Genomic DNA, 16,757 nt, shown 5'->3' with positions numbered 1-16,757 from the left:
AGTAGGCAGAATATTCAAAATTTCTAAGTGTGTGCACTGATGTGAAATTCAACAGGAAGAATCACATTGATTATCTGCTGAAACATATGAGTTCAGCTTCCTTCTTGCTTCTCCTCAGCGATCGCAGGCCCTGTAGACCGCATGCTGCATCAACTATCTGCTTCCACCGCCTTCTATCTCTCGCAGTCTCTCTTCACCCTGTGGAAATTCCTAATGCACGGTGTCCTTCTCTATGTCATCTTTCCATCTTGTAAGAGGTCGGCCCAATGGTCTTGTTGCCTGGAGAGTTCCTTCAAATGTTTTTTTGGTGATTCTGTTGTTTTCCATTCTTGCCTCGTGTCCAGCCCATTGCAAGCTCCTACTTTTTAATTTCAAGATGATAGTGGGTTGCTTCATTAGCAGCTAAATTTCACTGTTCTTTCGAATTCTCCATATGCCATTCTCCAACACAGGTCCCCAGGTTTTTCTGATTACTTTACTTTCGAAAACATTCAGTTTTTCTCTTTCATTATTTGTAAGTACTATGGGGCACATGATAGTGTTGTATATCTTCATCTTTGTGGTGATTGACAAAGCTTTACTTTTGAGTGGGATGCTTAGTGAGTGCAGACATCTTAACCGTGAGGCCATTCTATTGCTTGTATCCATTGTTATGATATTTTTACTGTTGGAACGTGATCGAAGGTATTTGAACTGAAGAACTTTTCTGAATTTAGAATGTTAGTCAATTTTAAAGTGAGGATTTGGGTTTATTACTCGACCTATTTCCATATATTCTGTTTTCTCTTGGTTAATCAAAAGCCCCATTTTGCTGCCACTGTGCCTGAGAGATCTATACATGTCTTTCAGTTCAGCTACTTATGCTATTAGCGTTACTGCAATTTTGATGATAAACACATCAGTAAATTTGGCTACTATGCCTATTTTCATTCACTGCTTCCATCTGACATCATATTTTGGGGTAATTTATCATTAAGAGAAAAAGTATTCATTGGACAAAAGTGCAGGTCGGAATAATAGATGGAGCTCACTCAAGATCACCTCCAAACATTTATTTAAGGAACTCGAAGTATTCACAGTACCTTCACAATACATATATTCGCTTACGAAATTTGTTATTAATAACCCATCCCAGTTCAAAAATAATAGCAAAGTACATAGCTACAACACTAGAAGAAAGGATGATCTTCACTATTCTGGGTTAAATATGCCTTTGGCACAGAAAGTGGGTACTTGGCTGCTACAAAACTCTTCAGTCATTAACCAAATAAAATTAAATGTCTGTGAGATATCCAATCAGCATTTTGAAAAACTAATTGAAAGATTTTCTGAATAACAACCCCTTCTATTCATTACTTGAATTTTTAGATTTGAAGTAGAAATTGTATAATGATAATGATAATTATAGTAATTATATCTTGTAAAGAAACTTTATGTTAACTGACATATTCCACATCATTATAAAATGCCATGTTCATAGTCTATGGAACAAGTGTTAATGTAATGTAATGCACTTGCGGACGAACAACTCCTCACTGAATTCTTAACTTCGTTGTTCTCTATCCTATAGGCATTTCGTAAATTTCGGATTTTGGCTTTTATTCCATTTTCATCAATATGTGGTACATTTTCCCTCATTTCATTTACATGCTTCTTCCTTCATGTTTCTGTCTTTATAAGTATCACGATGAATAATCCACAAACATGTATGTTTGTAGAATTTCAGAAATTGCACAGTGTACTACAATGGTACTCTCTTTCAAATTCTGAAGGTGGCAGGGGTCGAATACAGGGAGCGAAAGGCTATTTACAATTTGTACAGAAACCAGATGGCAGTTATAAGAGTCGAGGGCATGAAAGGGAAGCAGTGTTTGAGAGGGGAGTGAGACAGGGTTGTTGCCTATCCCCGATGTTATTCGAATCTGTATTTTGAGCAAGCAGTAAAGGAAACAAAAGAAAAATTCGGAGGAGGAATTAAAATCCATGGAGATGAAATAAAAACTTTAAGGTTCGCCAATGACATTGTAATTCCGGCAGGAACAGCAAAACACCTGGAAGAGTAGTTGAACGGAATGGACAGTGTCTTGAAAGGAGGATATAAGATGAACATCAACAAAAGCAAAACGAGGATAATGGAATATAGTCGAATTAAGTTGGCTGGTGCTGGGGGAATTAGACTAGGAAATGAGACACTTGAAGTAGTAGATGAGTTTTGCTATTTGTGGAGCAAAATAACTGATGATGGTCGAAGTAGAGAGGATATAAAATATAGACTGGTAATGGCAAGGAAAGCGTCTCTTTAGTAAAGCATGGAAGTGAAACGTGGACGATAAATAGTTTGGACAAGAAGAGAATAGAAGCTTTCGAAACGTGGTGCAACAGAAGAATGCTAAAGATTAGATGGTTGATCACATAACTAAAGGGGCGGTATTGAATAGACTTAAGGAGAAGAGAAATTTGTGGCACAACTTGACTAGAAGAAGGGATCGGTTGGTAGGACATGTTCTGAGGCATCAAGGGATCACCAATTTAGTATTGGAGGGCAGCGTGGAGGGTAAAAATAATAGAGTGAGACCAAGAGATGAATACACTAAGCGGATTCAAATGGATGTAGGCAGCAGTAGGTACTGGCCGATGAAGAAGCTGGCACAGGATAGAAACCGGTGTCTGTTCTGAAGATCACAACAACTACAACTGCAACGCCCAATTTTTGTCACTGTAATTGCATTTCTGACCTCAGAAACCAAATAAAATTTTCTTAATGTTAACTCTCGAATGTACGAAAACACACTGTATGTCATTCGGCAAGAAGAGTCGTCTCGTGAAGACGACGAAAAAGTAGTGGGGGAAGCCAACTTGCGCAAGTAAGTAGACCCGGTTCTGCTTTCATTTCTACGTACGCCAGTGACGTACGCAGTGACGTTCGATTTTAGGTGTTTACATTGGCATCTATACTTACGTATGTCAAAGTGTACTTATGACACATGTCCATGTAAACTCCGCACATGTGGACGGGCCTCTATCGATTTGTGTCGCTAACTCACAGTGGAATATCTTTCATCCAAAGTTATACTCTGTTTGTTTACTGTCTGTCACGTAGTTGTAACAAGTAATACAAAGTTGGTTTTGTGTGTTCCATAGTGGTATTTGTGAACAAGTGAGTTCTTTTGCTGAATTCTGCTGTGAAATATGATTGTGCCACCGTCAAACGCAGTTTCTGATGATTCAGAAGACGACGTTGAAAATGCTGAAGTAGATATCTATCGCAGGAAGTATCAACTTCTGTTGGAAAGGTGTGAAGTATTACAGCAAGTAAGCATTAATATTTCAATAATGCTTGGAGTGTAAGCACGTGATTAGTGAATTTAACTTTGAAAGGAGCATGTTGAATCGTTTCAGGATAATGAAAGATTGGTGCATAGAATTCAGCATGTTAAAAGGATGCTGCGGAGGTACAGGAGGGACAGGAAGTAAGTAGATAATTTATATATTTCATATTAAGTGTATATGAAATCATCTTTTGCAATCCATTGTAGTTTTTTATTAGTCTGGCTTTTCTAATCAACAAAACTTGTTCAACTTACAAATATCAATATTTCATATTTCTGTATAAATGTCAGAGAATTAATAGATATGCTACGTTTAATATAGAAATCATTAACCAGGAGAACTTAAAAGGGTATGAGACGAAAACTAAGATAAAAAAATCCGTAGATCTTCATAAATGTATTCTACTTATTTACAGAGAATAGTTGCAAACAGCATTCAAATGTTCTGATAAAACACCATGCCCGATTGAAATTACATCTTTTTATATACAAGTGAAAGGCAAATTTACAATGGAAGCTGCATACAGTGTGTTTTTAACGAACTGAAAATGCCACATTTTTAAAAAGCTTTTACATTTGCATGTAGGCCTATGTAATTATAAATACTACAAGTTGTTCTAATGTACCACAGAGCCACTCTGCAGACATGTATAGGATGAAGTACAATCAAAGATACCCCATTTTTGTTTTTTCGTTTCTTGAATGTATTTAATATGGCTAAATTATACTCCTTAGATTATCCAGTAAAAGCGCCTTTACGAAGTTGGCAGCTGTTGTGTTGCTGTTTGTGACAAATTTTCACTCTGGTGTAAATCATTTAGCATTATGCACATGCTGCACAATCTGTCGTATGGTATTTCTGTGTAGCCTGTTATATGTATATTGTCTAGGTGTAAGCAAGATGAAATGTCCTATGTTTTGAGTACACACCTGTATGAATGGTAATTTACAGGACCAGTAACAATCAGTCACAGTTCATTGTAGTTCTGCTTATTGACTGAATTATTCAGTCGTTCTTTTCAAGTGAAACCAGCCTGTGGTCTTACTGTCAGTTGAACCTTGTACGGTAATTGTTTTTTCACCTGAAATTGTTCTTTAGTATTTTAGTTAACTGAACTATCCATTTATTCTTCTGAGAGAAACCAGTCTGTAATACTGCATTTCGCTGAAATAAAGCAGTGGTATACAACCAAGGTATACATACACGCAGAAGGTAGCCCCCCCTGTCTGAGTACGTGAAATCACATCTTGGGGTATGCCAAAGTTTTGTTTTAACTTATTACACATATTCATTTAACTATGCAGTGAATAGACTAATTCGTCTTTTCACAATTAACAACTGGTTAATATTTTGCTGTGGATTATGTTGTTCCAAATGAAATTAATACATAACTAATTAAGCTGATGTATCATTGGCAGTACAAAGTTGAGCAATTACAGCTCCCTTGCTGGTATGTGAAGATGAAAGGAACATTTCCAGATTTTAGTGGCTGTTTGCATTCTGTTTTACGGAAAAAGGTTTCAGAATGTCCATTAATGAAAAGGTTTTGAATCTAGCCATTGAGCATTTATTCCATCACTTATATGTGTTGAAGATGAATATAGTGAGCAGAAAATTATGTTACTAACAAATCGTACCCAAGCAGAGAAACCTGTTTACATTTTACAGCCTTTGAAAGGCAGTGGGTGTAGTATTTGACATTTATGAAGTATTATTCACATTTGCACATTGATACCTCAATTTCACAGTTAAGTCTATCTCTGGCCATAACTGTAAACAATCTATAACCTTTGTGTGTGGATCAAAATGCTGAAATGCTCATTGGCATGGGAATGGAAGAAATAATATAGCCTGATAAAAACGTGATACTTGAGGTAAATTGAGTGTGATACACTTTCTTGTGAGAAAACTGCTTCTGTCAAGTGACAGTATATGCCTAAAAAGCAAGTGTTCAGTCACTGAACAATTTAAATAATGTGTCTCATATGCTTCCTGTTCATGGTGCCACAGCATTCACCAAAAAGAATAGTTGGTAGTTGCATAACAGCAGGAGTAGAGAGAGGCAGAGCTTCAGTAAATTAAAAAAGTAATTGTTCTTTTACTTAAACATAAATCTGTACTGTAGCATCAATTATTAACCTTTTAAAATCTACCAAAAATCCAGATCTAATGCCAGAAGTACAAAACATTTATATTTAAGTGAATAAATACATAAATTTTGAAAATACCACATTTTAAGAAATATGTCTTTTATTCAGTACTCCTTGAAATGAGACGCATTATTTGTCTCTAAAAGTGTAGGTAACTGCAGTCATGGATCATATGCAACCAAAAAGGCTGAAAACTATGTTGGTGAAATTATTCAAACCTGGAGACCGAATGAGAACATTCATATAACCCTGAAATAACTATAAGAAATTCATATCAGTTGGTTGACACATATTGAGTGAAAACCGTAATATCTGGAGATTGAGTGAAAATATTCATATAGCTGATGTAGTGCAGAGACTAGTTTCATTCAACTTTTTTTTTTAAAAAAGAGAGAGAGAGAGAGAGAGAGAGAGAGAGAGAGAGAGAGAGAGAGAGAGAGAGATACTGAGAGACATTCGACTGGCCTATTGTTTGCCCCACTGCTACAAGCAGATCCATTAGATTTATGTAGACAGTCATTGCATACTCCTTGTAACATCAGTTTAATTAGGTCACACAAAAATGATAGCTGTTCTGGTTAAGATGTTGCCTCAGCCAAAACTCCAAAATCTTATATTGGCAGCTTTACCCCCTTATTTTCCTTTGTAGTCTTTTGAGAGTCAAGGTGTAGCATATGTTTATGAATGTGGAGACAAGCAAGTTATAGCCACATCTCCAGCATTCTTATGTGCTCAAAGTTTTTTGAGAATGTAGTTTACAACAGACTATTGGACCACTTCTCTGTTAATAACTATTAACATCAGCTTCGTTTCACATCCATAAAGTCTTCTCTACAACGAATGTAATGTATGGTCGCACAGAGTTCTGGTAGATCTTAACAAGAAAAGTTCCATAGTTAGCATTTTCTGTGATTTTTATCAGATTTTTGATATTGTAGATGTAAAATATACTGGGGGAAAATAATTAAAATGTCAGGGTGTCAAATGGGTTCCTCTTACATAGATTTGGTGATATAACAACCAGAAAACTGGAGGCCATCATCCCCTACAATTTTTGGGTCGACCTAAGCGTCCTATCTCACCCGTCGGCTTTGACCCGTGACGTAAGGCTGTTGTGGTGTGTGATGTTACGGCAGTGCGGAATTTAGTTTGTGAGAGTAGCGTATTTGTAGGTGTCGTTTCGATGCGATCAGTGGTGCTCCCTGGTGGTGTGTTAGGTGATGTTTTTGGTTTAGTTTGCAAATGTGGCGTCGTGTGTGAATTTTGGTAAATTGCTTTTTTTATGTCTTTGGTAGGTATGGATATGACTGACAGGGTCAACAGTTTTCGGTTGTCGGCTATGATGGGGGACAGTGCGTTGTCTCTAATAAATTTTGTTCAACTATTCGGATTTTTCGATGAAGTCGTGAAGTGTTCAGTATGTCGTGAAGAAATGAGGCTTACTTAAAGCTTCGGCGTCTCGGATCAGGGACGGCTGTATGTGGAGATGTCGTAAGGATAACATATCAAGGGAAGTGTTCGATCCCTAAAGTTGGTATTTGTATCGGGAGATGTTTATGAGCAGCTCAAGGGAAGTGTTAGGTCCTAATTTATGGGATCGGGAGCTGCTGTTGAGCTATATAGGTCAAGGTAAGTGTTCGATCCCAAATTTCTAGATCGGGAGCTGCTGTTGAGGTATATAGGTCAAGGGAAGTGTCCGATTCCAGATGATATTGTGTTTAGTGGTATTTGGGGAGTTTTGTGATGTTGGTTTTTTTCGTTGTTTTGTATGGGGGTGGGTGTCTAAATCTGTTTATATTTAGTTTTTCCCCACCCAAAAACCCCCTATTTCCCGTGCTTGTCCCGTTAGTGTCATTAGGCTTTTTGTGGAATGTGCGTGTGTTTGTTTTTCAATGTATTTTCGTCCTCATAATGTGTACGTAACGACTTTATATGCACCATATTGGAATCGTGGTTTATTGTCGTTTCCACCATATTTGTGACATCATGGGTCAAAGCAGATGGGCGGGATCGGACGCTTCGGTATTTCCCAATTTTCCCCTTTGCTCCTCCTGTATACTTACACTGCAAATTTCATGGCAGAAGGTACATAGTATTGTACCATTTGTTACGAGCTTTTTCCCCATTCCAATCACATATGGAACACAGGAAGAACGATGGCTTAATTGCCTGTGACCACGATAACATGTCTAATCTTGTGTTTGCAGTCCCAGTGGGTGCAGTTTGTATGGAGCTGAAATATATTTCTAGAGTCTTTGCGTAGTACTTCCTCTTAAAACTTAGTAAGTAGAATTTTGCTAAATAATTGATGTGTATCTTCAAGTTTCTGCAATTCAGGCTTTTCAGCATTTTTGGCTCTCCCATGAATCAGGCATATCTGATCCATTCATGCTGCAATTCTGTGTATGCTTTTAATACCCACAATTAGTCCTATTTAGTGTTGGTTCCACACACGTAAACAATATTCATAGATGGCACCTTAAGTCTTTTGTGAGTAGTTTCCTTAGTAGACTGATTGATTTTTCCCAGTATCCTTTCATTGAAGTGAAGACCGTCACCTGCTTTACCTATGACTGTGCCAATGTGATTATTGTGCTTCATGTCCATACAAATTGTTACACTCATGTAATTGTCTGAGTTGACTGATTCCAACAGTGACTCATTGATGCTGTAATCATAGTATAGCACTTTTCTGCAATTTGTGAAATGCACAAGTAACATTTCTGAATCTCAGTAGCAAGCTGCCAATCTTTGCTCCACTTTGTAACTTTGTCAGGGTTTGCCTCCACATTTTCACCCTTTTTTCGTACCTGATTGCTTTGATCTATGGCTTTCAGGATGTCATGTGAGGAAAGTGTGATTTGGATTTCGCATGACCTCTGTTTCGAGAATTCATGCTGTTTATTATGGAGGAGGACGTTCTGTTTGAGATACATTATGTTTGAGCTTAGAAACTGTTCTAAGATTCTACGCCATACGGACAGCAATGAGACCAAATGAGAATGAATCACTTCAGCTACCCTTCTTGTAAACGGGTGTGACCTGTGTTTTATTCCACTCTCTGGTGCACAGTTTTTTTTTCCTGATTGGTCTGTGGTCTGCTGTGGTTAAACTGGAAGCTAACTCACCACTTATTCTATGTAGATCTGACAGGGGTGCCTGGACACTTCACTGTCATGCTATTGACTGCCTCTACCAGAATTTCTTTTGGTTTTGTGAGAGGTGGTTTGATAAGATTGCAATACGATAGTCGTTGGAAGTGTCTCACATTGCTGCCCTTTTGATAGCCAAACATATTTCATACAGCATCTCTTTCTGTTAAGCGGTACTCACTGTTTGTTTACAAGTTTCCTTATAGTTAATGTACACCATGAAGAGTCCTTCCTTTCATGATCTACTCTACTAGGTACACATCTATCAAGTGTTTGGTCAACTTCTCTTTTAAGCTTGAGACACAATTCCTCTACATGCTCCTGCTCAGAGATAAATGCTTTGAGATGATTTTTTGTATATGATCTGGGCACCTCTCTGTCTGGATTGTTGAACATTTAAATCTTACTATTGGTTTTAGGTACCATTTGTATTTTAGTAATCATAGTTGCTACTGCTGTCTAAAGGTTATTGATTCTAGTTTCAAATGGCTGAAATGGTTCAAATGGCTCTGAGCACTATGGGACTTAACATCTGAGGTCATCAGTCCCCTAGAACTTAGAACCACTTAAACCTAAGGACATCACACACATCCATGCCCGAGGCAGGATTCGAACCTGCAACCGTAGGGGTCGCGCGGTTACAGACTGAAGTGCCTAGAACCGCTCGGCCACACCGGCTGGTCCAGTTTCAGAGAGATGACATCTGTTTGTTGCCATTCTTGTTAACTATTTGTTCCAAGTAATTTTCAGAAAAAGGAGTCAGTCATGCTGACCACTTATGAAACTGTAACCGTCTTACACTGTTGTGGGATGGTTAGTCTCTTCCAGTAATGACAGTGTGATAGGGAACATTTGTGTTAGAGGGTTGAGGGATTCTCTAAACTTTTATGTTTGATCCATGGGGCGAGAATGGTGTCTAATAGAAAGAAACAATTTTATAATGCCCCAATGATTTCATTTGCATCTTCAGTTTTTATCTAGATGGATCTGAATTTCTTGTCTGCTGCCACAAATACACCCCATCCTTTCCCATTGACTTGTTCTTTCAATGTATACTTAGATCTAGCCCCAAAATTTCACTGCTATTGATGCCAGATTTCAGTTAGCTTTCAGTATTTAATATGTGAGTCCCACTGCTGTTTAGGATTGCTTCAAACTCTTTATCTTTGTTATGAATGCCTCAGAAATCGATCACTGGGATTTCAGTAGTGTCATCCGTGGTATGCATTTCTTTGGGTCTTACACTAATACTTAGTGTCTTCTGTCATTATCTAGACTGAATGGATAGTCAACTAAAAAAGAAAAAAAGAAAAAAAAAACCTGGAGAGTATACCACATGCAGGGCAGCCTCTGATGAATAGTGGCTACCTGATGCAATTAGTTTCCACCCTGTACAAAACCTAAATCCTGTGGTTTCTGTGATGTGTTGCATGAGATCCCGACTTTGCCACCATTGTGTTGTTTACCAACAAGTGCACCTTCCATCGGGATAGCCTTTACAACAATCAAAACGTTCATTACTAGGCAAGGGGAAATCCTCACGTCATGTAAATCCACGGACGCCAGGAACAATTTTTGCTCAACATTTGGGCAGGCATTGTGGGTGGCAATCTGATTGGGTTGGTCCATCAACGTCCTTGACTTACCGGGCAAATTACCTTCACTTTTTGCAAGAAACACTACCCAGCTTGCTGGAAGGTGTTCCCCTTGACATACGGCGTAGGCCTGTGGTTGCAGCATGATGGGGTGCCGCACATAACAGTTGTGCTCTGCATGGATATTTAAATGAACTCTTCGATGGCCAAGTAATAGGCAGAGGTGCTCGAAGGACATGGCCTCCATGATCACCAGACCTTACACCACTGGACTTTTTCTTGTTGGGATTCTTCAAAGTTCTAGTCCACCCACCTGGATGCGAGCCACCCAGGAACGAAGAGGAATTAATGGGTTGCATTCAACATGCCGCCAGTCACATCAGGGCAATGCCAGGAATCTTTGAAAGTGTTAGACATTACCAAGCTTGTGCCACATCAGAGGGTCGCCAGTTCAAGCACCTGCTTTAAGTAAACAACATCCTAGCTACAAAAAAATGCCCTTTCCAGGGCCGACACAATTTGTAAGAGACTTTCTGTGTACGAACTGGTAGCTGTTGATGGATTTGTTCCCAATACGTCGTATCATGAAACCACAATTGTGGTTACTCAGTCAGTAAAATTGTACTGCAGTCAGCCTCAAATGCTGGTTCTCTAAATTTCCTCAATAGCGATTCATGAAAAGAACGCCTCCTTTCCTCTAGAGACTCCCACCCGAGTTTCTGAAGCATTTCCGTAACACTCGCGTGATGATCAAACCTACCAGTAACAAATCTAGCAGCTCGCCTCTGAATTGCTTCTATGTCCTCCTTCAATCCGACCTGATAGGGATCCCAAATGCTCGAGCAGTACTCAAGAATAGGTCGTATTAGTGTTTTATAAGTGGTCTCATTTAGAGATGAACCACATCTTCCCAAAATTCTATCAATGAACCGAAGACGACTAACCGCCTTCCCCACAACTGCCATTACATGCTTGTCCCACTTCATATCGCTATGCAATGTTATTCCCAAATAGTTAATCGACGTGACTGTGTCAAGCGCTACTCTACTAATGGAGTATTCAAACATTACAGGATTCTTTTTCCTATTCATCTGCATTAATTTACATTTATCTATATTTAGAGTTAGCTGCCATCCTTTACACCAATCGCAAATCCTGTCCAAGTCATCTTGTATCCTCCTACAGCCACTCAACGACGACACCTTCCTGTAGACCACAGCATCATCAGCAAACAGCCGCACATTGCTATCAACCATATCCAAAAGATCATTTATGTAGATAGAAAACAACAGCGGACCTACCATACTTCCCTGGGGCACTCCAGATGGTACCCTCACCTCCGAGGAACACTCACCATTGAGGACAACATACTGGGTTCTATTACTTAAGAAGTCTTCGAGCCACTCACATACTTGGGAACCAATCCCATATGCTCGTACCTTAGTTAGGAGTCTGCAGTGGGGCACCGAGTCAAACGCTTTCCGGAAGCCAAGGAATATGGCATCCGTCTGATACCCTTCATCCGTGGTTCGCAAGATATCATGTGAAAAAAGGCGAGCAGTGTTTCGCAGGAGTGATGCTTTCTAAAGCGGTGCTGATGCGTGGACAGCAACTTCTCTGTCTTACGGAAATTCATTATATTCGAACTGAGAATATGTTCGAGAATCCTGCAACAAACCGATGTTAAGGATATTGGTCTGTATTTTTGAGGATCCGTCCTTCTGCGCTTCTTATATACAGGCGTCACCTGTGCTTTTTTCCAGTTGTTTTGGACTTTATGTTGGGCAAGAAATTCACGGTAAATGCAAGCTAAGTAAGGAGCCAATGCAGTAGAGTACTCCCTGTAAAACCGAATTGGAATCCCATCCAGACCTGGCGATTTATTTATTTTCAACCCATTCAGCTGCTTCACTACCCCAGGGATGTCTATCACTATGTCCTCCATACGGGAATCTGTACGAGACTCAAACAGCGGTATGTTTGTACGATCCTCCTGCGTGAAGGATTTCTCAAATGCTAAATTTAAAATTTCAGCTTTTGTTTTGCTGTCTTCCATTGCCAGGCCAGACTGATCAGTGAGTGAGTGGATGGAAGCCTTCGACCCGCCTACCGATTTTATGTAAGACCAGAATTTCCTTGGGTTTTCAGCAAGGTCTTTTGCTAAGGTATGACGGTTGTAGTGGTTCAATGCTTCGCGCATCGCTCTTTTTACAGCAGCACGAATCTCTACTAACTTTTGCCTGTCCTCATTCTCCTGATCTTTCTTGTACTGTGAGTGCAACTGCCTTTGCTTCCTGAGCATTCTCCGAATTGCGCTGTTAAACTACGGTGGGTCTTTTCTGTCTGTAACCCACTTTTTCGGCACATACGTGTCCAATGCATGATTTACAATGTGCCCATAATTCTTCCACGTCCATCGTACTGGAAGTAAATGGAGTCAATTCATTTACTAAGTGGGATGCTAACAATTGGTTAACTGCTCTTTCTAGTAAGAATACCACCCCCCCCCCCCCCCCCCCCCAGCCTTCTTGACCGACTTTTTAACTTTCGTAACCATAGTCGTAAGGACATCATCTTGATCACTAATTCCTGTCTCAACACTGACACCGTCGATGAGGTCTGTCTGTTCGTGGCTACCAGATCTAAAATACTTTCATTACGTGTTGGCTGTTGATTTAGCTGCTCAAGACAGTTTTCAAATAATGTATTCAAAAGTAATTCACACGACGGCTTGTCTGTACCACCTGTAATGAACCCATAGACATCCCAGTCTATACTAGGTATGTTGAAATCGCCTCCGACTAATATAGCATGATCCGGGTACTTCTGCGACACAGAATGTAGACTCCCTTTGAATGATTCTAGAACTGTCACGGTTGAACCTGCTGGCTGGTAATAACACCCCGCAATTAACTTTATTTCCCGTAGCCCTGTTAAACGTGTCCAGATAACTTCACAATCACACTCTACTTCGACCTCAGTAGACACAATATTTTTGTCAACTGCAATGAAGACACCACCTCCTACAGTGTCTAATCTGTCTTTCCGATACATGTTCCAACCCTCACTGAATATTTCAGAACTTCCTATCTCAGGGTTCAGCCAGGTCTCAGTCCTGAGAATAATTTGCGCGCCATACGCTTCCTGGAGGGCAGTACGTTCAGGAACTTTATTCTGAACACTCTGAAAATTTACTGCCCATATCTTGATAGCTGAAGTGTCCTTATACTGAGCGCATCCTGATTTCCCTGCCTGCACGCCGACTGGTGAGTGTTCATCAGGACACCTCGCACTACGGCCTAGCCTAAAAAAAATCCATGTGCACGCCATAAGTACTCTGCTACCTGAGTAGCAGCTTCCTTTGTGTAGTGCACCCCTGACCTATCTAGGGGCGTCCTACAATTCCCGACCCAATACCATCACAGAGTCGACGAAGCCTCTGGTTGAGACCCTCCACTCGGCTCAAAACCAAAGGACCCCGATCCACTCTGGGAACGATGCTGCAAATAGAGAGCTCTGCTTGCACCCCGCGTGCGAGGCCAGCGGTCTTCACCAAATCCGCCAGATGCCTGTACGAACTGAGGATCGCCTCAGAACCCAAGCGACAGGCATCATTGGCGCCGACGTGAGCAACTACTTGCAGACGACTGCACCCCGTATGCACGATAGCCGCAGGCAAGGCCGCCTCCAAATCTTGGATGAGGCCCCCCGGCAGACAAACCGAGTGCACATTGGATTTCTTTCCAGCCGTGTACGCTATTTCCCTAAGGGGCGCCATCACCCGGCTAACGTTGGAGCTCCCAATAACCAGCAAGCCTTTGCCCCCGTGTGCCTGCTTGGGCCCTGCTGAAGGAGCGGCCACCTGCCCACTGACAGGATGAATGGGCGAGGCCAGCCAGCCAGCCCCCACATTGACCCTCCGCCTCGAATGCATTGTAGTCCGCCACTCACCCTGAGGTGAGGGTGGCCCCAACGCGCCGGGTACACTAGAAGGTGCCTCGACGACTGAGTCAGCGGACGCAGCAAGCGACACCTGGGGTGTCTCAAGCGACGCGCCAGACCCTCTGCCCGTCACTGCACCTCGAGGCAGCAGCCTGAAGGCGGCTGACCATGGCCAACAGCACACTCAGCTGCTCACGAACCGCGGCCAGTTCCTCCTGCGCCCACACACAGCATGCACACGCCCTACCCATCCTACTGCTAATATCTAATGACTGCGCAAATTTATGCTCTACGGCTATCAATAAGCAATATTACTCCTCTCGAATACGAGAATACGCAAGGATTTTATGTAATTAAATTTGCAAGCCCACAAACACTCGGAAAGAAATTAAGAATCAAACTACAAAACAAATATGAAAGCTCAATATGCAGCTCGCTACTGCACTGATACTTCACCAGCGGCTGCTCAAGGCTCACTGAGCTGTGTCAAAAGCGCGCTGACTGTCCAAAACAAACAACTGACTGACTAACCACAATTGAGGAAATTTAGAGAACCAGCATTTGAGGCTGACTGCAGTACAATTTTAATGCCGCCAACTTACATTTCGCAGAAAGACCACAAAGATAAGATAAGAGAGATTAGGGCTCGTACAGAGGCATATAGGCAGTCATTTTTCCTCTCGTTCTGTTTGGGTGTGGAACAGGGAGAGAAGATGCTAGTTGTGGTATGAGGTACCCTCCGCCATGCACAGCATGGTGGATTGCGGAGTAGGGATGTAGATGTGGAATGGATGTGTTGGGACCCCAGTGGATTCGCTCCCAGCCCCCCCCCCCTCCCTCCCTCCCTCCAGAATGGAAGGCTGGCATGCTACCACCGACCGTGCAGGCCACCTTGGGTAAATCGTGATCTCCAGCAGGCTAAGTACTCGTGGTCATGCATTGTCCAGAGCATCCAGCAACAGGGCAATCCTGCTACCAAGTTTCCGTAGTTTAAAAATTGTGCATTGTTGACCTACACAACATTATTAGTTTTGGTTCCTACTGGAATCAGCTATCCAGGGTTAAAATTTCATGACAAAATTTTTCTCCACCATGTGTGTATCAGTTCTAAAGCAGAAATCTGCTGTTAGGAATCTTACAACAGAAAAGGTAAAATTCCTTATAACTACAGCAAGACTAAGATAAGCTGCCACAGTGAAATTTTTGTTTTGAGAACTTACGCAAGTCACAGTATAGAATGGAAAAATTCTTCTGCAAGTTGTGTGCAAAAATTAACCACTGACTTTTATTTGTACTTCTTCCTTTTTAAGCAATAACATTGTGTATGATAGATGAGTATAATAAAAACCTAAAATATTAGGCATTAAATTTATTTTCTGTAGCTACTTATTTATTTACAGGGTAAGGCCATTCACAGTTCTAAGATTTTAAAGGTTAATTTTCTGAATATAGAGTTCTTTCTTCAGATTTTTGATGGACTGCCTTGACCAGCATGGAGATAATTGGCGGAATGCATACCTTCAGCTTTCATTAGATGAACCAAGCTCTTCTGCAACAGTTAAAACGGAGAAGCATCAGTCCAAAAATATAGAACGGACACCTTCAACAAAGGTATAGCACATATTTTCTTATTGACAATGAGCTTACAAACCTATTATCCGTAACAATACACTTATGAAAGTATGATGAGCCATCATGATTGCGAACTTTGACACACATGTATTATTATAATTTTTATTCTCTTTCTGACATGACTGAGCAGAGGTCTGATTTGTATTGTAAATGGACTGTAATATTAGACTGAATTTGTGCTCACTCAAAATTATGTTTGCAGTGGTGTCTGTATGATGTCCAGGGGAATTATGTACCTAACTTTTTTTAATTATCATTTGTAAGATCCACACTTTGGAACTGAATGCGTAATAAGCAGACTAATACTTATGTGAACCATATTCCATAGACATCTAGAGGAATCTCTCTAAAGTTGTCCAAGATACGATAGTGGAGTAATATAATAAGTGCCAAAAGTAATTGTATTGTAACAAAATGTAATTGCTTTCACATTATTTTTAAGAATTCCTGTGAAGAGTTCAGAATAAATCTTTAATTTACGTTAGTGTAAGGTATAATTAAGGACATCAGACTTCCTCATGTACAGCAACACAAAATCAGTGATAATTAAGAAGTGTAATGAAATTTGATATTTTCCCAATTCCCATGCAAAAATTTACTGATATTGGTAATTACTAATTATTCAATGTCGAAATTGGATCTTGACCTTTCTCTCGAGGCTTGGGTTTGTATATAATGACCATTATTTTCCTCAATATGCAACTGCTGACCTAGGCGTAATATTAACCAGTAACAATTTTATTCCCTGATTTAACATTCCTTATCCTTTACCACAGTAAATAGTACCAAAACCAATGATCTTCAATATGGTATTTCAATTATAAACTGCACATTTTTGTAGTGTGCAAGTATAAATACAAAAACCATCAAATAAAATATGTACTTCAGCTTTGCCAATGTGTAAATCAGCCACAAGAACTACTGCATTAAAGCCACACCGTGTGTTCAGGTGTGAC

The 16,757-nt window shown here is 40.4% G+C and overlaps 2 protein-coding genes across 5 annotated transcripts in view; one reads left to right on the top strand and one right to left on the bottom strand.

The window, feature by feature from the left end:
* Positions 1 to 3,059: 3,059 nt before the first annotated feature.
* The window catches only part of LOC124774902 (high mobility group protein B2), a 30,712-nt gene continuing 17,014 nt past the window's right edge, over positions 3,060 to 16,757 (top strand). The window contains exons 1-3 of the mRNA XM_047249565.1: positions 3,060 to 3,312; positions 3,400 to 3,470; positions 15,636 to 15,780. Coding sequence (XP_047105521.1) covers positions 3,190 to 3,312; positions 3,400 to 3,470; positions 15,636 to 15,780 — 339 coding nt within the window. The 5' untranslated portion in view covers positions 3,060 to 3,189. The remainder of the gene's footprint in view (positions 3,313 to 3,399; positions 3,471 to 15,635; positions 15,781 to 16,757) is intronic.
* LOC124774901 (hydroxyacylglutathione hydrolase, mitochondrial) overlaps positions 15,524 to 16,757 on the bottom strand; it is a 109,178-nt gene continuing 107,944 nt past the window's right edge. For all 4 annotated transcript variants that reach the window (XM_047249561.1, XM_047249563.1, XM_047249562.1 and 1 more), the window contains exon 7: positions 15,524 to 15,718. The gene's annotated coding sequence lies outside the window, so the exon portion shown is untranslated. The remainder of the gene's footprint in view (positions 15,719 to 16,757) is intronic.

Source organism: Schistocerca piceifrons, chromosome 2, assembly GCF_021461385.2.
Source record: "Schistocerca piceifrons isolate TAMUIC-IGC-003096 chromosome 2, iqSchPice1.1, whole genome shotgun sequence".
NCBI classification, from domain to species: Eukaryota; Metazoa; Arthropoda; class Insecta; order Orthoptera; family Acrididae; genus Schistocerca; species Schistocerca piceifrons.
The sequence above is the reverse complement of the archived record's forward strand: the minus strand, read 5'-3'. Positions and strand labels throughout refer to the sequence as shown.